Below are 22,586 nucleotides of genomic sequence, written 5' to 3' on the forward strand. Positions count from 1 at the left end.
TGACTCCCCAGAGGTGCCATCTTTCGGATGAGATGTTAAACCGAGGCCCCGTCTGCTCTCTCAGGCGGACGTAAAAGATCCCATGGCACTATTTCGAAGAAGAGCAGTGGGGTTATCCCCTGTGTCCTGGCCAATATTTAACCGTAAATCAATATAACAAAAAAACCATCTAGTCAATATCACTTTGCTGTTTGTGGGAGCTTGCTGAACACAAATTAGCTGCCACGTTTCTTACGTGACAACAGTGACTACACTCCAGAAAAGTACTTTGTGGGCTGCAGCACCTTGGGGCATCCGGTGGTCGTGAAATGTGCTTTAGAAATGTAAGTCCTTCTTTCTCGCTCTCTGTTCCCTGCCCTCCCTCCCCGGAGTCAGCAGAGTAAAAGATTAGGTTTGTCGGTTGAAGCCTCCTGTGGTGGATCAGCCCATGGGCACTCTGTCTCTACTTACTTTTGAAGAGTTGCCATTTGGGCCAGGACGAGGGTCAATGGAACTGTAGCCCAGCACACATTCACATCCACAGGAGAAGAAAAAAATACATTTAATTATGTTCTGCAAATGAGGCTTATTAATATAATTATGAAATCTGAAATATGCAAATCATGGCTTTTTAAAAAAGTTTTATTTTCTGGTTGCCTTTCCCCTGGGTTTAAGCGCTAGATTCCCTGATCTACAGGCACCAGCTGCCCCCTCAGTAGCTCACTCGAACTACCCTCTCAGCTGGACATAAACAGTCCCATGTCACTATTTTGATGAAGAGCTTGGGGAGTTATCCCTGATGTCCTGGCCAATATTTATCCCTCAACCAATATCACCTTAAAAAAAAAAGTCATTCTCCCACAGATGTTTGTGGGAGCTTGCTGTGCACAAATTGGCTGCTGTGTCTCCTGCATTACAACAGTGAGGACCCTTCACAAAGTACTTCATTGGCTGTAAAACGCTTTGGGACATAGTCATGAAAGGCGCTATATAAATGCAAGTCTTTCTTGCCGGGGAGTTTTTTAAAATGCTGGCAATGGCTGATCATTGCACAGTCTGCCTCTAGATGGCATTTAAAACTCAAAGCAAGTCTGTGTCTGTTGAGGATATCGTGTTGAGCCAGGCCCTGTTAGCTTGGCTCCTGACAAATCACATACACCTCCTGCTCACTGCAGCCTTGTACGACTTTTTTCTCTTTCCTTTTATGCTTTTGAAAGCGGCACTGCAATTCTTTTTGGACAGGCTGCGATCTGCTGAAAATCTTCACTCAATCGCCACCATTGGATAAGCCATACTGAGGTTTATTTGCACTGTTCATGTTCTTGTCTGTCACCGTCTGTGGGCTGATACCGTGCTGTTTTGACAGGAGCTTTGCATACTTGTCAAGCGTTTCCAAATAGGGGGCAGTCTGGGCCTGTTCCTTCTCTTGGATTGGTATGTACGCGAGGATCAGTTTGTGCTTGCAATGCCATTCCTTGAATGCACTGTTTGTGAAAACAGCATCAGTAGGGGGTGGGGAAGGTGAAGCATGTGTAAAATGCCTCTTTATGGAGGCAGTGCTTTTACCCCCTGTGGCATGTTAGGTGAGGTCTTGCTCATAATGGAACTCTGTTCTTATCAATCCTTGTGTGTCAGTCATTGCTCAGTGGATCGTCTGAGTCAGAAGGTGTGGGTTCAAGTCCCACGCCAGAGACTCGAGCGCACAAATTTAGACTGACACTCCCAGTGCAGTGCTGCACTGTCGGAGGTGACTTCTTTCTTGCACTTCAAAAGTACTTCATTGGCTGTAAAGCGCTTTGGGATGCCTGGTGGCCGTGAAAGGCGCTATATAAATGCAAGTTGTTGCATCTTTTTCTTAAAAATGCTCAAATGAAGGTGTTGGACAAATCTGATCCCAGCAGTGTTCACTGTGGCCAAAGGGACAGAAGTTTAACTTAGAAGTTTAAATAAAAAAGTTTTTTTCTTTGACTCAACAATTTATTCCATAAATTAACAAGCAAGGCCATCTAACTGGGCCATACGAATGGGTTCAAGCTGTAAGAACATCAGAAATAGGCACAGGAGTAGGCCACACGGCCCCTCGAGCCTGCTCTGCCATTTAATAAGATCATGGCTGATCTTCGACTAACTCCACTTTCCCACACTATCCTCATATCCCGTGATTCCCCTAGGATCCAAAAATCTATCGATCTCAATCTTGAATATACTCAACAACTTGGCCTCCACAGCCCTCTGGGGCAGAGAATTACAAAGATTCACAACCCACTGAGCGAAGAAATTCCTCCTCATCTCAGTCTTAAATGGCTGACCCCTTATCCTGAGACTATACCCCCTAGTTCTAGACTCTCCAGCCAGGGGGAAACAACCTCTCAGCATCTACCCTGTCAATCCCCTTCAGAATCTTCCATGTTTCAATGACATCACCTCTCATTCTTCTAAACTCCAGAGAGTTTAGGCCCATTCTACATAATCCCTCATCACAGGACAGCCCCCTCATCCCAGGAATGAATCTAGTGATTGGACTTCATGTAATGTATTTGCTTCATGGGTTCTTTGTTTAAGAATTCACAGCAACACATTGCTATTAAGAACTAGTTGGTTTATTAGCAGTAGGTTAACAATCGCTGTGCAGACCACATTGCCCGCATGCCTGACACACGACTCCCAAAGCAAGTGCTCTATTCTGAACTCCTACATGGCAAGTGAGCCTCAGGTGGGCAGAGGAAACGTTACAGGGACACCCTCGAAGCCTCCTTGATAAAGTGCGACATTCCCACCGGCACCTGGGAGTCCCTGGCCAAATACCACCCTAAGTGGAGAAAGAGCATCCAGGAGGCTGCTGAGCACCTCGAGTCTCGTCGCTGAGAGCATGCAGAAATCAAGCGCAGGCAGCGGAAAGAGCGTGCGGCAAACCAGGCTCCCCGCCCACCCTTTCCTTCAACCACTGTCTGTCCCACCTGTGACAGACTGTAATTCCTGGATTGTATTGGACTGTTCAGTCGCCCAAGAGCTCATTTTTGGAGTGGAAGCAAGTCTTCCTCAATTTCAAGGGACTGCCTATGATGATGATGATCACAATCACACTACATATTACCAGTTCACGATGAGGCAGGTGGTTGTGAGCCTGGTGGATGAACTGGTAGTGTGCAGTGTGATTGCTAAACCTTTTGCTAATAAACCAACTCGTTCTTAATAGCAGAAATGCTGTAAATCTCAGCGGGCCAAGCAGGATCTGTGGAGTGAAAAACCGTGTTGACGTTTCCAGACGAAGGGTCATCGACCTGAAACGTCAACTCTGTTTCTCTCCACAGATGCTGTCTGACCCGCTGAAATTGCCAGCATTTTCTGTTTTTATTTCCGATTCCAGTACCCGCTGTATTTTGCTTTTGTATCCGTTCTTAATAGCAATGTGTTGCTATGAATTCTTAAACAAAGAACCCATGAAGCAAATTACAGATGGGTTTCAGTGTGCGAAGGATGGAGAGAGGGGGCAGGTAGGTGGGACTTGAGATTAGGTGAACAGCATGTTGGACCTGCATAACCATTTTATTGCTTCTATAAGTTATGACGACTTTGTGCATCTTGCCCATGGTCCTCCCAACCGGAGGAGTGCTTCAGCAAGCTGGGACAACAGCCTGGCTCGGCTGCTTTCCATCCCTCCCCCAGATGACATCGATAAGGTTGGCGTGCGTCCTGCTGGGAGAAAAGCTGATGTTAGAATTTTCAGTCCCTCACTTGCCGAGTCCCGAAAACGTAACATTAATGATGCTGGATTGTTCTAGAATATATTTGAAATGCTTTATTAAATGATATAGAAACTGTATTCTCGTCATGACTCCAATGGACGTGTATACTGCGTTCCTTTTGAATGTCCCCTAGGTAGCAATTGAGGGCAGTCTCTTCCTGTTTGTGTACAGTATCTCACTCAAGGGAAGGTTAATGTGTAACCATTGTGAAGATGGAACGCCTGTTCTCAAAGGTCAGGCTGTTTTGCTCAAAACAAATCAACATAGGCGGCTGTTGTGCCTGATAATGAAAGGTCCTTTCCCACTCTGCCTGATGGCATCAGGAGCCCTGAGATGTATACTGATAGGCTCGACAAATGCACTTTACTGCGATCGAAGTGACACATTTATGAACGGTTTATAAATTCTGTAATGCCTTGGTAAATGCAGTTGAGTGTGTTCTCATTGCTGGAGCATCTTTAACTGCTGTGCAGTAAAGTAAAAGTTAACCGGGCGTTTTATCTGTGCGTTCTCCCGTTAACTAGAAAGGCAGCAGTTATCAGTTCTTTTTATTGCATTTTCTCGATGCTGTCTAATTCTCCATTGTAAATCGTTCATCATCATAGTTTCTGGCCATGTACAGTGCACTGTCCTCGAGCCCAGGTTCTGGTCTGTGCTGAATTAACTGGCGCCTAGGGGCACGGAGGGAAAGAGAAAGCCGCTAACACTGATACATTTGGCCTCTGCCCCACTGGTAATAACCAAAAGGGGAAATAAAATCGTCCACCGCTGTAGCTCCTGATCTTTGTCTGGCGATCCCCCATTGGAAAGTACGCGCCTCTGGGTGCAGGCTGAGGTGAGGACGGGTTCAGCCATTCTAATGATGCCCTCTACAGTTGAACAGTCAATTCACACTTATTCACCAGACTGCCACATGCAGGATAGACACTTGGGAAAGGTTCTGGAGGGTTGCCAGGGACTGTAAAGCTGTGCTTCAAAAGGGTCGGTGACTTTAGAAGGAGAGTGGGTGAGAGATCGATGCTTGTGAACGATTCCCAAGGCACCCAGTTTAACACACACTATTGGAACTTGCGGTTCTTCTTGAGAATTGATGGCAATAGATAAAGCTCTACACCCATGGCCTTTACTGCTCGTATAGCTTTAGCAGTACATGCTCAGTCGGAGATGGGTAACAGTGAAACGCTCCTCATTACTGTTCTGTGATAACCTAAAAGTCAGGGGTAATGGGGACAATCCTGTGGAATCATTGCACCCGAGCCTTCGATGCGATTCTACACTGAGCTAGTCCTCGAGAGTTCCCCTGGACATCTTACCCACCCACGATGCGTGCTTTTGCCCATTACTGCTGGCGTGGCAGGAAATGTGTACAAGAGGCCCTTTGTACAGTCCTGCTCAAGTTCCCCGGCATTTTCAGCGAGTGAAGAAAGTCCGTTTGGGGCTCGTACAAACGTCGTTGGGTATGTCCTGTGCAAACCGACACAATTCCTGTGACACCACTGCACCAGCACTCCCAAAAGGTGAACTGAATCCTCCAAGCAGGTGCCTGCTCACTGTGGCTGCTGTCGATTGGACAGGTCCCTATCCTTTTACTAATACTGGTCGTGACACAGCAGCATCTCACTCCTGTCTGTCACACTTTGTGTCACATTCAACTTTTGTGTCCCATTTCAGAGAAAAGAAGCAAAGGAATTCTACATGGACACCATACTGGGAGTCAGGATAGCCAAGAAAGACTTGGATTTATATAGCGCCTTTCACAACCACCGGATGTCTCAAAGCGCTTTACAGCCAATGAAGTACTTTTGAAGTGTAGTGGCTGTTGTAATGTGGGAAGCACAGCAAGCTCCCACAAACAGCAATGTGATCATGACCAGATAATCTGTTTTTTTTTAATGTTGTGCTGATTGTGGGATAAATATTAGCCTGGACACTGGGGATAACTCCCCTGCTCTTCTTTGAAATAGTGCCGTGGGATCTTTTTATGTCCACCTGAGAGAGAAGACTTTTATGTCCACCTGAGGGCCTTGGTTCGGTTTAACGTGCCATCTGAAAGACGGCACTTCTGATGGTGCAACGCTCCCTCAGCACTGCACTGGAGTGTCATCCTAGATTTTATGCTCAAGTCCCTGGGGTGTTATTTGAACCCACAACCTTCTGACTCGGGCGAGAGTGCTGCCCACTGAGCCACAGCTGACCTGGAGCATTTTATTGGACATCTGTCAAAACTTGAACTGTGTGTACTTAGCAGCCACTTATTGACTTCTTCATGTTTATTTAACAAAATAATTAGACTTTGCAGCTTTAAAAGGATGCATACCTACACTTTTCATGGTGCAATGTTCCTGACCTTGCAAAGCAGTGTACCTTCTGACTGCAGCAAAAGGGAGTTTTGGTATGTTTAATTTATCTCTCTCTCTCCCCTGTCTGTTTCTCTCTCTCACTCTCTCACGCACAAGCACACATGCTAAATAACTACATTATTCGCCAGTAATAAGCTTATCTACAGAGCTGTCTGTTATGCGTTTGAAATGTCTCTGTAAATCTTCTGGAGGCCTGCCCTGTTTCAGAAGCCTGGGATTTGAGTTCTATCTGTCCCAGGTCTCTGGGGTGTGGAGCCCAAAGCAGTACAATACTCCAGATGGGGCCTGATCAAGTCACTGTACAATTGATGCATAACTTCCTCTCTATATGGGGTGGGGGGGATTAGAATACAAAGGCCAACAATCCAATAGCCTTTCTGATTACTTCTTGTGCACGAGCTTTTAGTGACTTGTGTACATGGACACCCAAATCTCTTTGTTCCTTCACAGTTATTAGTCAAATATTCCAATTTGTCATTTCCTAGATCCAAAGAGGATAACATCACATTTCTCTCACGTTGAACTCCGTCTGCCAAAGTACTGCTCCTTCACGTAATCTGTCTCTGTCCTTTTGCAACTTCCTGCTCCCAGCTCCACAAGTAATCGGGTATTTAAATCAGCCATCAAAACTGATTTTAAAAGTTTCTTAAACATATTGTAGATATCAAATTGATGACTGTTGAAAATGTGTATTTAGGTACCAGTTATCAGCGATAGTCAATTTCCCCCCCCCCCCCCCACTTGTTCTGTAAAGAAACATTCCTGAATTTTAAATGCTCCAGCTGTTAAAGCCCACATGCCTGATCTACAACATAACATCTGCTGAATGATTGATTAGCAGTTCTTGCCAATTCCACATGTTACAATGTGCAATGGACCACCTTCAGCATATTGGACCCTTCCCTGAGCTAAGTGCTGGCCATGAACTCTGACAGCAGCAGTAAATGTGTACATACATACATAGGTCATTTAGATTATTTAAATACTTGAATTAATTGGTTTGTTTTACTCTAGTGTTCCATTATTAGGCTGAACAAACTCAAATACTTCACAGGGAAGTAATTTTACAATGTAATGACCTGGAGGCTATTTCTGTTCAAACGATGCCTCCATCAGCTGCAAGCTTCGGTTAAACCGGCTCGAGTTATTAGAAATTAATCCAAGTCAAACGAACAACAAAATGTCTTGGGAGGGGGGCAAATTTGACAACTCTGTTCAATAATCCTACATTAAAAGGGCTGTTAACCTTTGACTACAATGCTGGAAACAATCAGCACCTAAAGAGAGGGAGGAATAAGATTGCAGTTCGGATAGGGGCCTTTCACCTGACCAGGGACCTCGACCAGAATCATCAAACTTTTCTTTTTTTTTTCCTGACTTGTGCATTTTCCATTTTTTTTAATTTCAGGTTTTCAGTGCTCATGACTTTTTTATTTTGAATTTTGCTAATTTGTGAAACCGGTTTTACACCCAGCCCAATCTTCTCTTCCATTGACTTCAATGGAAGTGTAAAACAGGGCAGCCGATTCATTATGGCTTGTTTCACACTACCTCAAGACCTATTTCACCCCCATTGTTGCTCAGAAACACCTTGCTCTCCAGGTATCGTTCTGGTCAATGTCCTGAGCTTCACACTTTGGCTGCACGGCCAAGCTACGGGCTGTCTCCATCGTTTACTGGAAGAGGCATTACATTTCCGTTATCACAGATAACTGACTTTTTTTATTCATTCACGGGGTGTGGGCATCGCTGGCAAGGCCAGCATTTATTGCCCATCCCTAATTGCCCTCGAAGGTGGTGGTGAGCTGCCTTGAACCGCTGCAGTCCGTGTGGTGAAGGTAATCCCACAGTGCTGTTAGGGAGGGAGTTCCAGGATTTTGACTCCATGATGATGGCCAAGATCCGAAGCGCTGGAATTCCCTCCTTCAAACTCTCCGCCTCTCTACACCGCTCCTCCTTTAAGACACTTCTTAAAACCTATCTCTTTGACCCAGCTTTTGGTCATCTGCTCTAATATCTCCTTATGTGGATCCGTGTTATTTTGTTAACGCTCCTGGGGGTGATTTACTGCATTAAAGGCGCTATATGGCAGATGGAGTATAATGTTGGAAAGTGTGAGGTCATGCACTTTGGCAGAAAAAAATCAAAGAGCAAGCTATTATTTAAATGGAGAAAGATTGCAAAGTGCCGCAGTACAGCGGGACCTAGGGGTATGAAACGCAAAAGGATAGTATGTAGGTACAGCACGTGATCAGAAAGGCCAATGGAATCTTGGCCTTTATTGCAAAGGGGATGGAGTATAAAAGCGGGGAAGTCCTGCTACAGCTATATAAGGTATTGGTGAGGCCACACCTGGAATACTGCGTGCAGTTTTGGTTTCCATATTTACGAAAGGATATACTTGCTTTGGAGGCAGTTCAGAGAAGGTTCACTAGGTTGATTCCGGGGATGAGGGAGTTGACTTATGAGGAAAGTTTGAGTAGTTTGGGCCTCCACTCATTGGAATTCAGAAGAATGAGAGGTGATCTTATTGAAACGTATAAGATTGAGGGGGCTTGACAAAGTGGATGCAGAGAGGATGTTTCCACTGATGGGGGAGACTAGAACTAGAGGGCACGATCTTAGAATAAGGGGCCTCCCATTTAAAACGGAGATGAGGAGAAATTTCTTCCGAGAGTTGTAAATCTGTGGAATTCGCTGCCCGAGAGCTGTGGAAGCTGGGACGTTGAATAAATTTAAGACAGAAATAGACAGTTTCTTAATTGATGAGGGGTTATGGGGAGCGGGCAGGGAAGTGGAGCTGAGTCCATGATCAGATCAGCCATGATCTTATTGGACCGAGGGGCCGTATGGCCTACTCCTCCTATTTCTTGTATTAATGCGAGTTTTTGTCGATACAACCTGAACACACAGTCAGTGGATGTGCAATCCGAGCAGGAGTCCGACATCCTTCAGATTCCATCCTCTCCGATTCTACCACTTCTTCACCATGAGCTCAGGGACACAGACAATTGGAGAATTGTTGCTCCAGAAACAACCCGCCAGTGTAAAAATGTTGCTCGATTTAAAATCCCCCCCGCCCGCTGTTTTATGTTTTCCTCGATATAGGATCTGCACTGAGGATATTTTATATCCTCAGCAATGTTGTTTGGAAATCAACTTTTTAAAAAAAAAAAAGTAATATTCTTGATCATTTTAAAATGGCAAAAACAATAAAAAAATTTACACATTGAACCCAAGCAGAAAAGATCAGACCCAAACCAGTCAAATAAACCCCATTGGAATCTAGGAATAGCAGTTGCCGAGATTAGTTTAACGGGTTTGTATGAAAGAAAAAGAGAAGGACTTGTATTTATATAGCACCTTTCCCGACCGCCAGGACGTCCCAAACTACTTTACAGCCAATGTCATACTTTTTGAAGTGTAGTCACTGTTGTAACGGGGCAACACAGCACACAGCAAGCTCCCCCACACAGCAGTGTGGTACCGACCAGATAATCTGTTTTTAGTGATAGTTCAGGGATAAATATTGACCAGGATACCAGCGATAACTCCCCTGCTCTTCTTTGAAATAGTGCCATGGGATCCTTTGCGTCCACCTGAGAGCAGACGCCTCATACGAAAGACATCTCCTCTTGACAGTTCAGCGCTCCCTCAGCACTGCACTGGAGTGTCAGCCTAGATTGTTGTGCTGATGTCTCAAGTGGGATTTGAATCCACAACCTTCTGACTCATGTCTGACAAATCTAGTTGATTTCCTTTGAGGAGGTTGCTGATATGGTGGATATGGGAGCGTCTATGGAAGTTGCCAATATGATCTTCGAGAAGACACTCCCGAGTAAGGCTCTTAGCAAAAGTGAAAGTGCACCGAATTAGAGGTAACCTTGTTACATGGGTTGACAATGGGTTGGGAGGTCGGAGACAGAGAGTTGGGATGAAGGGAATGGACTTTGATTGGAGAGATGTGGCGAGTGGTGTGTCCCCAGGGATCTGCACTTGGGCCTCAGCTTTTCACCATACACATCAGTGCTGAAGGAATAGATTTTTGTAGATGGCACCAAGTTAGCAGGCACAGTTACTTGTATAGACTGGAGCAGGAGGTTGCAAAGGGACATAGACAGATTAAGTGAATGAGCAAAACTGTGGCAGATGGAGTTCAGCTCTGCACTGGAGTGTTACCTAGATTTTTGTGCTCGCAACCTTCTGACTCGGAGGCAAAAGTGCTTGCCACTGAGCCATGGCTGAGATCAGCTCAGTTAGCACAGGCTCTGGATCTTATTGGGTCTGTACAACTTCGTATTACACCATGCAGTACACTTAACTCTCGTCCTTATTTCCAGCTCCCTTCATGGCCTCGCCCCTTCCTATCTCTGTAATCTCCTTCAGCCCGCCCCCCCCCCCCCCCCCCCCCACCGAGATGTCTGCGCTGCTCCAATTCTGTCCTCCTGAGCATCCCTGATTATAATCACTCAACCCTAAACTCTGGAATTCCCTCCCTAAACCTCTCCGCCTCTTTACCTCTCTTTCCTCCTTCAAGACGCCCCTTAAAAGCTACCTCTTTGCTCACCTGCCCTAATTTCTACTTGTGTGGTTCGCTGCCAAATTTTTATCGCATAATACTCCTGTGAAGCACCTTGGGACGTTTCACTTTGTTAAAGGTGCTATCTAAATGCAAGTTGTTGTTAACTCTCTTTTTTCTATGTTGTGTGTGGGCGTTCACCAGTAGCTGTACTGTCGGTGATGGAAAGTAATGTCTTGCAATTTTTCTGCGTGGCAGTAATCTGACAGTGAAGCACCCTTTTTTTTTACAAGAAGTGTATTAGTCCCGAGTATACTTCTGATCTGTGGCTTGAAGGAACGAGAGTTTGGATGTACCTGTTAACAATAGAACGCTCTTCAAAGAAAAGCAAATGCTTATAGCCTCTGACAATAACTGAGTGTGACTTAGCGTGACTGCTCTAAAGTTTTATTGTGGAATTTTTACAAAGAAATAATTAGCCAATTAATGGAGCAGCTGTCGGTTGGATGGTCTGATCACAGTTGAAATGAAGAAAACAGCTATTTCTGAAAATCGCTTTTAAAGAGAACTCGTCAGTCATTTTGTTTTAGATAATGATCCAGGATTTTTTAAACATGAAGTCCTATTTCCAAAACCTTGACATTCCTCGCCCTAATTCTTGTTGCCAAAATAAATTACTAAATGTCTATCAAAACATACACACACCACAGGATCTGGTAGCTGAGCACGCAAGTGCTTGCTTTCTCCAGTTGCTCACCCTGCCTTTGAGAGAGCTGTGATTCTTGCTGGGCAGTTGCTCCACTGGTTATGGCAGCCATCTGTTCATCCTTTGTGTGCAAGGCTGGATAACGAGTGTTTGCGCTCTGTGTGAGCATAGAGGGCATCTCAATCAAGCTTGATCCTGGCCTCGGCTGATTTCCATTAGGAATTGTTGGATAATGTTACGGCACCTCCGACAGTGCAGCTCTCCCTCAGCACTGCCCCTCCGACGAGGCAGCTCTCCCTCAGCACTGCCCCTCAACAGTGCAGCTCTCCCTCAGTACTGCCCCTCAACAGTGCAGCTCTCCCTCAGTACTGCCCCTCAACAGTGCAGCTCTCCCTCAGTACTGCCCCAAGACAGTGCAGCTCTCCCTCAGCACTGCCCCAAGACAGTGCAGCTCTCCCTCAGCACTGCCCCTCTGACAGTGCAGGACTCCCTCAGTACTGCAGTGGGCGTGTCAGTTTAGGTTTTGTGATCCAGTCCCTGGAGCGATTAAGGATGGGCAATAAATGCTGGCCTTGCCAGCGATGCCCACCTCCCAAAAAATGGCCGCCACTGCTGCAAACAAACCACAAGTAGTTGCAATGCGCAGATCCACTGTTTTTGTTCGTTGTTGCTGAACTTCCCAAAATGAGGAATAACGAAGTGGATTTAAAAAAAAAAATCTTGTTGGCTTGTAGTTTAATTCATTAATTGTGTGAATTGTAGAATTTATTCAGGTATGAGCGACTTGCATTAAATTGTGGTTTATCAGAGTCGACAGTTTCCAGGTGGGGTAATAGTTTGGCCCCAGCACCGTCTCGTTTGCCGACGGATAGTTGAATTCGTTAATATTTAGCAAATTACTTGTTGAGAGACTGGAAGCATTCGGGGATTCCTGTAACTGTCGTAGGGACGCACCTCGAGTCTCGTCGCCGAGTGCATGCAGAAATCAAGCGCAGACAGCGGAAAGAGCGTGCGGCAAATCGGTCCCACCCACCCCTTCCCTCAACGACTGTCTGTCCCACATGTGGCAGGGACTGTGGTTCTCGTATTGGACTGTTCAGCCACCTAAGGACTCATTTTTAGAGTGGAAGCAAGTCTTCCTCGATTCCGAGGGAGTGCCGATGATGATGATGAGATTGGGAATCTCAAACGATGAAACTTAGTGATGTGCTTCAGACCTGTGAATGTTGTTTTTTAAAATTTGGGACCAGTCAGTTATGCTTCTGCGAAGCTTCCGGTTCACTGGCAGCAGTCATTCCATAAATAAAACTTGCATTTATATAGCACCTTTCACAGTGTCCCAAAATGCTTTACAGCCAATTAAGTACTTTTTTTGAAATATAGCCATGTAGAAAACACGGCAGCAAGATTGCACACAGCAAGCTCCCGTAAACCGCAATCTGATAACGAGATAATCTATTTGTGTTATTGGTTGAGGGATGAATATTGGCCAGGACGCCGGGGAGAACTTCCCTTCTCGTATTCCAAATCGTGCCATGGGATTTTATACGTCCACTGAGAGCAGAAAGGGAATTGGTTTAACGTCTCATGCGAAAGACGGAACCTCCAACAGCGCGGCGCTCCCTCAGCACCTGTACTGAGTGTCAGCTGAGATTTTTGTTCTCCAGTCTCTGGAGCAGGACTTGAGCCTGCAATTTTCTGACTTGGGAGAGAGTGTGCCACCCACTGAGCACTGGCTAACACCTAGTGATCCAGAGCAGGAATATTGGCTGTCTTCCCACCCACATGGATGAGCTGAGGAGTGACTAGTAAAGAAAGCAAAGGATGATTGAATTCTATCGGGAGAGGGGAGAGCAGTGGGATTAGTTTTGGATTTCTTTCTCAAAAGAGCCGGCACAGATACAATGGGTTGAATGGCATTGTTCTTGTGATGGTGATATTTATTGCTCACCCCTCATTGCTCTGAGGGCATTAAGAGTCAACCATGCAGTGTGGGACTGGTGTCATATGAAGATCAGAACTCCTGACCTCTGGGTTACTGGTTCAGTACCATATTGGCTGTATCTCAAATTCCATCTTGGCTAAGATCAGCTAACTCAACACAAGCCAGGAATTGAGAGCAACAGGAAAGAAAGACAGACTTGCATTTATATAGCGCCTTTTATGACCACTGGACATCTCAAAGCGCTTTACAGCCAATGAAGTACTTTTGGAGTGTAGTCACTGTTGTAATATGGGAAATGTGGCAGCCAAGTTGCGCACAGCAAGCTCCCACAAACAGCAATGTGATTTAAAAAAAAATTATTTGGTTATTATGTTGATTGAGGAATAAATATTGGCCAGGACACCGAGGATAACTTCCCAACTCTTCTACGAAATAGTGCCATGGGATCTTTTACGTCCATCTGAGAGCAGACGGGGCCTCGGTTTAAAGTCTCATCCGAAAGACGGCACCTCTGACAGTGCAGCACTCCCTTAGTACTGCACTGGAGTATCAGCCTCGACAGAATCTTGGTGTGTGTGGCTCAGTTCACCACAGGCAGTGTCCTCTCCTCCCCACGCCCCAGCTATGAGAGCAGTCTCGTAGGTGCTTATTTAACATCACTGTATTGGCAACATGTGACGTGATCATCCTGAAGACAGGACTTCCTTTTCCACTGGAGCGGAGAACGTTGAGCTGTGACCCGATTGGTTGATCGAAGTCGGTCAGATGAAATAAAGAGCTACTGCTGGTCACCAAGACAGTAACTGGATCGAAACAAATTCAAGATGATCACTGGAAAGAGGAAAGAGAAAAACATTTCTTTATACGGTGGATGGTTAGAATGTGAAATTCTCTGTCACAGACCGTCATCAAAACAGAGGCCATGTATACTTCCAAATGGGAATCTGGGGTTGCTTGAAAACAATGGATTTGGGGAATGAACAGAAGCGTGGGATTAGAATAGGTCGCTTAAGTAGCGATGATTGATGCAGATTTGATGGGCCAAATGTACTGTTTTTTTTGTGCTGTGACTTATGATTCTGTAGGCAGTGGCACAGTGCCCGAACAGGACAGAGCTGATGGGTCACGTTGGAAATTTCCCAATGCAATGTACAGAAATAAATTCCTGTTTATATTTACAAACCTTGGTTACATTACAATTGTGATGGTTTGTTGAGCTGGGTCAAGACATATTTCAGGGAAGCGTGTCCTTAAGTAACTGATTAAGGACTGTGGGCTCAATTTTCACCAGGAGTTGCTCCGTTTTTCTTTTTGAGTAGACTGCTTTTCTGGCCTCACTTAAAAATCCCCAGTTTCCCCAATCAATTTGCACCAGCGTAACGCGCTTAGTTACGTTTTTTTTTAGGTTTTTTTTTCTCAAAAAGGGGACGTTACCAACCACCTACGCCAGTTCTGGCCATTTAGTCAACTTTGGCCAGCTAATGGTTACTCCATTTCTACTCAGGCCAGCGTATGTGGCCTCTCGAGAAAACACTTGCGGAGAGTTAAAGAACTCAGCACAGGTAGGTACATCGGAGGCCATTCGGCCTGGGATAGGGGAAGGAAGCGGAGAGGACCTGGATCTCGACCACACAAGCCTTGGGGAACAGACTTGCAAAACCATCCTTCCTTCGCACAATTAAAATAAGAAATAAAAAAATTAAAGTCCTACCTTCAGCATCAAACTGCAATTCACCTTTCAGCACTCGGCCTGGGACTCTGAGCGCACACAGGAGAACTCTCAGAACTCACCGGGGGGCCACTCGGCCAGGGCTTGGGCTCGTTGTGGCAAATAAAGTTCAATGGGGAGAAATGCACATTGGAAGTAAAAATAGGAAGCATTTAAACCCACTCCATTGATTTGTTTTGCAAGTTAAATTAAAGAGAGGTTACACTGGTGACCAGCTGTTAGTTTTTTTTTAAGTGAGAGGAAACTTCAAGAAAAGGACTTTCATAAAAGATTTTGACCTTGTACAGTCCTTCATTCCCATAAACATGGCAAAGAGTATTGCAAGATGTTTTAAGACACAAACTGTGGTATTTCTCTTTTGACGTTGAACTTGAGCCTTAAGTAACAAACATTTCAATTGAAACTTCAAGAAAAAGTCTCTTATAAAGAGCTGTAAGGCAGGAGTTAACTTTGAGCTACTCCCGGTTCGCACCAGTAACTCCACCGACAGTGCGGTGAAAACTCCGTTTACTCCATCAACTTTCAAATGGCCGATTGCCAACTTGCGGCGCTACTGCACATGCGCGGCCATCACGATTCTCCACCGTGCATGTGCAGATATCCCGGCACATTTTCTAGCGCAGAACGCAGGCTTCACCCCCAGATGCGACTGGCCACGCAGCGCAGCTGCAGTGACGAGGCCAGACAGCGGCCAAAGTTGCAACGGTTTTTTTCTGGAGCATCTCCGGACGTACTTAAGCGGCGCAACTCGGGTAAGTGCACCGAAAAACGGGCTCGGCCAAAATTGAAAAGACGGGACAACAACTAAACTTGCACTACTTTGAAAAATTGGCGGCATAAGAACATAAGAAATAGGAGCAGGCCATCTGGCCCCTCGAGCCTGCTCCACCATTTAATATTATGGCTGATCTGATCATGGACTCGGCTCCACTTCCCTACCCGCTCCCCATAACTCTTTATTCCCTTATCGCTCAAAAATATCTCGATCTCCGCCTGAAATATATTCAGTGACACAGCCTCCACAGCTCTCTGGGGCAGAGAATTCCACAGATTTACAACCCTCTGAGAGAAGTAGTTCCTCCTCATCTTAGTTTTAAATGGACAGCCCCTAGTTTTGGTTCCCCTATGAGTGGAAATATCCTCTCGGCATCCACCTGGTTGAGACCCCTTATTATCTTATTTCAATTTATATAGCGCCAATAAGAAAGTGTTTAAACTAATATGGCAGGTGGATGGGAACCTATGCAGCGAGACAGAGCGAAGTAATATGGAGTCAGAAACAGATGGTAGAAAGGTAAAAAGCAATAGTGGAAGGCCGAGTAAACAAAGGCAAGAAACAAAAACGGCCACACTACATCATAATTCTAAAAGGACAAAGGGTGTTTTTAAAAAAAAAAAACCTGAAGGCTTTGTGTCTTAATGCAAGGAGTATCCGTAATAAGGTGGAAGAATTGACTGCAAATAGATGTTAACAGATATGATGTGATTGAGATTACAGAGACGTGGCTCCAGGATGATCAGGGCTGGGAACTCAACATCCAAGGGTATTCAACATTCAGGAAGGATAGCAGAAAAGGAAGAGGAGGTGGGGTAGCATTGCTGGTTAAAGAGGAGATTAATGCAATAGTTAGGAAAGACATTAGCTTGGATGATGTGGAATCTATATGGGTAGAGCTGCAGAACACCAAAGGGCAAAAAAACGTTAGTGGGAGTTGTGTACAGACCTCCAAACAGTAGTAGTGATGTTGGGGAGGGCATCAAACAGGAAATTTGGGGTGCATGCAATAAAGATGCAGCAGTTATCATGGGTGACTTTAATATGCATATAGATTGGGCCAACCAAACTGGAAACAATACGGTGGAGGAGGATTTCCTGGAGTGCATAAGGGATGGTTTTCTAGACCAATATGTCGAGGAACCAACTAGGGGGGAGGCCATCTTAGACTGGGTGTTGTGTAATGAGAGAGGATTAATTAACAATCTCGTTGTGCGAGGCCCCTTGGGGAAGAGTGACCATAATATGGTGGAATTCTACATTAGGATGGAGAATGAAACAGTTAATTCAGAGACCATGGTCCAGAACTTAAAGAAGGGTAACTTTGAAGGTATGAGGCATGAATTGGCTAGGATTGATTGGCGAATGATACTTAAGGGGTTGACAGTGGATGGGCAATGGCAGACATTTAGAGACAGCATGGATGAACTAGAACAATTGTACATCCCTGTCTGGCGTAAAAATAAAAAAGGGAAGGTGGCTCAACCGTGGCTATCAAGGGAAATCAGGGATAATAAAGCCAAGGAAGTGGCATACAAATTGCCCAAAAATAGCAGGGAACCAGGGGACTGGGAGAAATTTAGAACTCGGAGGAGGACAAAGGGTTTGATTAGGGCAGGGAAAATAGAGTACGAGAGGAAGCTTGCAGGGAACATTAAAATGGACTGCAAAAGCTTCTATAGATATGCAAAGAGAAAAAGGTTAGTAAAGACAAACGTAGGTCCCCTGCAGTCAGAATCAGGGGAAGTCATAACTGGGAACAAAGAAATGGCGGACCAGTTGAACAAGTACTTTGGTTCGGTGTTCACTAAGGTGGACACAAACAACCTTCTGGATATAAAAGGGATCAGAGGGTCAAGTAAGAAGGAGGAACTGAGGGAAATCCTTATGAGTTGGGAAATTGTGTTGGGGAAATTGATGGGATTGGAGGCCGATAAATCCCCAGGGCCTGATGGTCTGCATCCCAGAGTACTTAAGGAGGTGGCCTTGGAAATAGCGGATGCATTGACAGTCATATTCCAACATTCCATAGACTCTGGATCTGTTCCTATGAAGTGGAGGGTAACCAATATAACCCCACTTTTTAAAAAAGGAGGGAGAGATAAAACAGGGAATTATAGACCGGTCAGCCTGACATCGGTAGTGGGTAAAATGATGGAATCAATTATTAAGGATGTCATAGCAGAGCATTTGGAAAGAGGTGACATGATAGGTCCAAGTCAGCATGGATTTGTGAAAGGGAAATCATGCTTGACAAATCTTCTGGAATTTTTTGAGGATGTTTCCAGAAGAGTGCACAAGGGAGAAACAGTTGATGTGGTGTATTTGGACTTTCAGAAGGCTTTCGACAAGGTCCCACACAAGAGATTAATGTGTAAAGTTAAAGCACATGGGATTGGGGGTAGTGTGCTGACATAGATTGAGAACTGGTTGGCAGACAGGAAGCAAAGAGTAGGAATAAATGAGTACTTTTCAGAATGGCAGGCAGTGACTAGTGAGGTACCGCAAGGTTCTGTGCTGGGGCCCTAGCTGTTGACATTGTACATTAATGATTTAGACCAGGGGGTTAAATGTAGTATCTCCAAATTTGCGGTTGACACTAAGTTGGGTGGCAGTGTGAGCTGCGAGGAGTTTATGCGATGAGGCTGCAGAGTGACTTAGATAGGTTCGGTGAGTGGGCAAATGCATGGCAGATTAAGTATAATGTGGATAAATGTAAGATTGTCCACTTTGGTTGTAAAATCAGAGAGACAGACTATTATCTGAATGGTGACAGATTAGGAAAAGGGGAGGTGCAACGAGACCTGGGTGTCATGGTACATCATTCATTGAAGGTTGGCATGTAGGTACAGCAGGCGGTTAAGAAAGCAAATGGCATGTTGGCCTTCATTGCGAGGGGATTTGAGTACAGGGGCAGGGAGGTATTACGACAGTTGTACAGGGCCTTGGTGAGGCCACACCTGGAGTATTGTGTACAGTTCTGGTCTCCTAACTTGAGGAAGGACATAGAAACATAGAAAATAGGTGCAGGAGTAGGCCATTCGGCCCTTCTAGCCTGCACCGCCATTCAGTGAGTTCATGGCTGAACATTCAACTTCAGTACCCCATTCCTGCTTTCTCGCCATACCCCTTGATCCCCCTAGTAGTAAGGACCTCATCTAACTCCTTTTTGAATATATTTAGTGAATTGGCCTCAACAACTTTCTGTGGTAGATAATTCCACAGGTTCACCACTCTCTGGGTGAAGAAGTTCCTCCGCATCTCGGTCCTAAATGGCTTACCCCTTATCCTTAGACTGTGACCTCTGGTTCTGGACTTCCCCAACATTGGGAACATTCTTCCTGCATCTAACCTGTCTAACCCCGTCAGAATTTTAAATGTTTCTATGAGGTCCCCTCTCATTCTTCTGAACTCCAGTGAATACAAGCCCAGTTGATCCAGTCTTTCTTGATAGGTCAGTCCCGCCATCCCGGGAATCAGTCTGGTGAACCTTCGCTGCACTCCCTCAATAGCAAGAATGTCCTTCCTCAGGTTAGGAGACCAAAACTGTACACAATACTCCAGGTGTGGCCTCACCAATGCCCTGTACAACTGTAGCAACACCTCCCTGCCCCTGTACTCAAATCCCCTTGCTATGAAGGCCAACATGCCATTTGCTTTCTTAACCGCCTGCTGCACCTGCATGCCAACCTTCAATGACTGATGTACCACGACACCCAGGTCTCTTTGCACCTCCCCTTTTCCTAATCTGTCACCATTCAGATAATAGTCTGTGTCTCTGTTTTTACCACCAAAGTGGATAACCTCACATTTATCCACATTATACTTCATCTGCCATGCATTTGCCCACTCACCTAACCTATCCAAGTCGCTCTGCAGCCTCACAGCATCCTCCTCGCAGCTCACACTGCCACCCAACTTAGTGTCATCCGCAAATTTGGAGATACTACATTTAATCCCCTCATCTAAATCATTAATGTACAGTGTAAACAGCTGGGGCCCCAGCACAGAACCTTGCTGTACCCCACTAGTCACTGCCTGCCATTCTGAAAAGTACCCATTTACTCCTACTCTTTGCTTCCTGTCTGACAACCAGTTCTCAATCCATGTCAGCATACTACCCCCAATCCCATGTGCTCTAACTTTGCACATCAATCTCTTGTGTGGGACCTTGTCGAACGCCTTCTGAAAGTCCAAATATACCACATCAACTGGTTCTCCCTTGTCCACTCTACTGGAAACATCCTCAAAAAATTCCAGAAGATTTGTCAAGCATGATTTCCCTTTCACAAATCCATGCTGACTTGGACCTATCATGTCACCTCTTTCCAAATGCACTGCTATGACATCCTTAATAATTGATTCCATCATTTTACCCACTACCGATGTCAGGCTGACCGATCTATAATTCCCTGTTTTCTCTCTCCCTCCTTTTTTTTAAAAAGTGGGGTTACATTGGCTGCCCTCCACTCTATAGGAACTGATCCAGAGTCAATGGAATGTTGGAAAATGACTGTCAATGCATCCACTATTTCCAAGGCCACCTCCTTAAGTACTCTGGGATGCAGTCCATCAGGCCCTGGGGATTTATCGGCCTTCAATCCCATCAATTTCCCCAACACAATTTCCCGGCTAATAAGGATTTCCCTCAGTTCCTCCTCCTTACTAGACCTCTCGACCCCTTTTATAACCGGAAGGTTGTTTGTGTCCTCCTTCGTGAATACCGAACCAAAGTACTTGTTCAATTGGTCCGCCATTTCTTTGTTCCCCGTTATGACTTCCCCTGATTCTGACTGCAGGGGACCTACGTTTGCTGTTCTTGCTATTGAGGGAGTGCAGCGAAGGTTCACCAGACTGATTCCCAGGATGGCGGGACTGACATATCAAGAAAGACTGGATCAACTGTGCTTGTATTCACTGGAGTTCAGAAGAATGAGAGGGGACCTCATAGAAACATTTAAAATTCTGACGGGTTTAGACAGGTTAGATGCAGGATCATTTGGCCCAAGTTTCGAGCCGCGCCTAGAACGGCGCAGTCCCGACCTGGACGCCCGTTTTCGCGCCACAAAGTGCGCCTAAATAAAACTTCCAGATTCTCCAGCTCCCTGCAGGTCGTTTGCCGCTCGGCGCAGCACAGCAGGAGCTGTTGGGGGCGGAGCCAGGTCACTGCGCTGAAAACAGGGTCGGGACCTCTGCACATGCGCACTACAGTGGGCGCGCATGTGCAGTAGCTACAAGCGCCCAAAACTGTGTGGGAGGGGCTGAAGCACGCAACCTCTAGCCCTGGCCGAATGGCCTCACTGGGCTGCGTGAATAAGGCTCCTCCCACGGCCAGCTCCTGCTTCCTCCTGACCCGACCCGACTCGATTCCCGCTTCCTGCCCCCCGCCTCCGGACCGGACTCGACACCGACCCGACTCCCGCTTCCCCCCCCGCCAGCCTCCGGACCGGACCCGACACCGACCCGACTCCCGCACCCGCTTCTCCCCCCCCTCCCCGCCTCCGGACTGGACCCGACCCGACCCGACTCCCGCTTCCCCCCCCCCCCCCCCCCCCCTCCCCTCCCCTTGCCTCCGGACTGGACCCAACCCGACTCCCGCTTCCCCCCCCTCCCCTCCCCTTGCCTCCGGACCGGACCCGACACCAACCGACTCCCGCTTCCCCCCGCCCCCACCTCCCCCGACTGGACCCGACCTGACCTCTCTCTCTCTCTCTCTCTCATTCCCTCCTCCCGACACGACCGAACCGACCTCCCTCCCACCACCCCCCTGACCCGACCCGACCCGACCCGACCCAACGCCACCTACCTGTAAATCTGGTGCTGGGGACGGGCCCTGCCCGAAGTCTTGGGCCTGGCTGTGTACGGCCCGTTCAGCCTCCCTCCCCCTTCTCCTTTCTCTCTCCCCCTCCCCCCCCCCCCCATTATCTCCTTTCTCCGCCCCCCCCCCATTATCTCCTTTCTCCCCCCCCCCCATTATCTCCTTCCCCCCCCACCCCCCCATATCTCCTTCCCCCCCCCGTCTCCCTTCTCCTCGGCCCCCCCGTCTCCCTTCTCCTCGGCCCCCCCGTCTCCCTTCTCCTCGGCCCCCCCCCCCCCGTCTCCCTTCTCCTCGGCCCCCCCCCCCCCGTCTCCCTTCTCCTCAGCCCCGTCTCCCTTCTCCTCAGCCCCCGTCTCCCTTCTCCTCAGCCCCCGTCTCCCTTCTCCTCAGCCCCCGTCTCCCTTCTCCTCCCCCCCCGTCTCCCTTCTCCTCCACCCACCCCCCCCCCCCGCCGTCTCCCTTCTCCACCCCCACCCCCCCGTCTCCCTTCTCCTCCTCCTCCCCCCCCCCGCCTCCCTTCTCCTCCTCCGCCCCCCCCCCGTCTCCCTTCTCCTCCACCCCCCGTCTCCCTTCTCCTCAGCCCCCGTCTCCCTTCTCCTCCGCCCCCCCCGCCTCCCTTCTCCTCTTCCGCCCCCCCCGTCTCCCTTCTCCTCCACCCCCCCCCCCCGTCTCCCTTCTCCACCCCCACCCCCCCGTCTCCCTTCTCCTCCTCCTCCACCCCACCCCCCCCCGTCTCCCTTCTCCTCCTCCTCCTCCTCCCCCCCCCCCCCGTCTCCCTTCTCCTCCTCCCCCCCCCCCGTCTCCCTTCTCCTCCCCCCCCTCCCCGTCTCCCTTCTTCTCTCCCCCCCCCCCATCTCCTCATTCCCCCCCCCATCTCCTCATCCCCCCCCATCTCCTCATCCCCCCCCATCTCCTCATCCCCCCCCCCATTTCCTCATCCCCCCCCCCCCTCTCCTCATCCCCCCCCCCCCCATCTCCTCATCCCCCCCCCCCATCTCCTCATCCCCCC

The 22,586-nt window shown here is 47.3% G+C and overlaps 1 protein-coding gene across 1 annotated transcript in view; it reads left to right on the plus strand.

Annotated features, from left to right (window-relative positions):
* Positions 1 to 22,586, plus strand: part of LOC139275662 (proprotein convertase subtilisin/kexin type 7-like) — a 233,456-nt gene that overhangs the window by 79,820 nt on the left and 131,050 nt on the right. Inside the window, exons 7-8 of the mRNA XM_070892830.1 lie at positions 5,397 to 5,521; positions 15,582 to 15,736. Coding sequence (XP_070748931.1) covers positions 5,397 to 5,521; positions 15,582 to 15,736 — 280 coding nt within the window. The remainder of the gene's footprint in view (positions 1 to 5,396; positions 5,522 to 15,581; positions 15,737 to 22,586) is intronic.

The sequence above is a fragment of the Pristiophorus japonicus genome, chromosome 11 (assembly GCF_044704955.1).
Source record: "Pristiophorus japonicus isolate sPriJap1 chromosome 11, sPriJap1.hap1, whole genome shotgun sequence".
NCBI classification, from domain to species: domain Eukaryota; kingdom Metazoa; phylum Chordata; class Chondrichthyes; family Pristiophoridae; genus Pristiophorus; species Pristiophorus japonicus.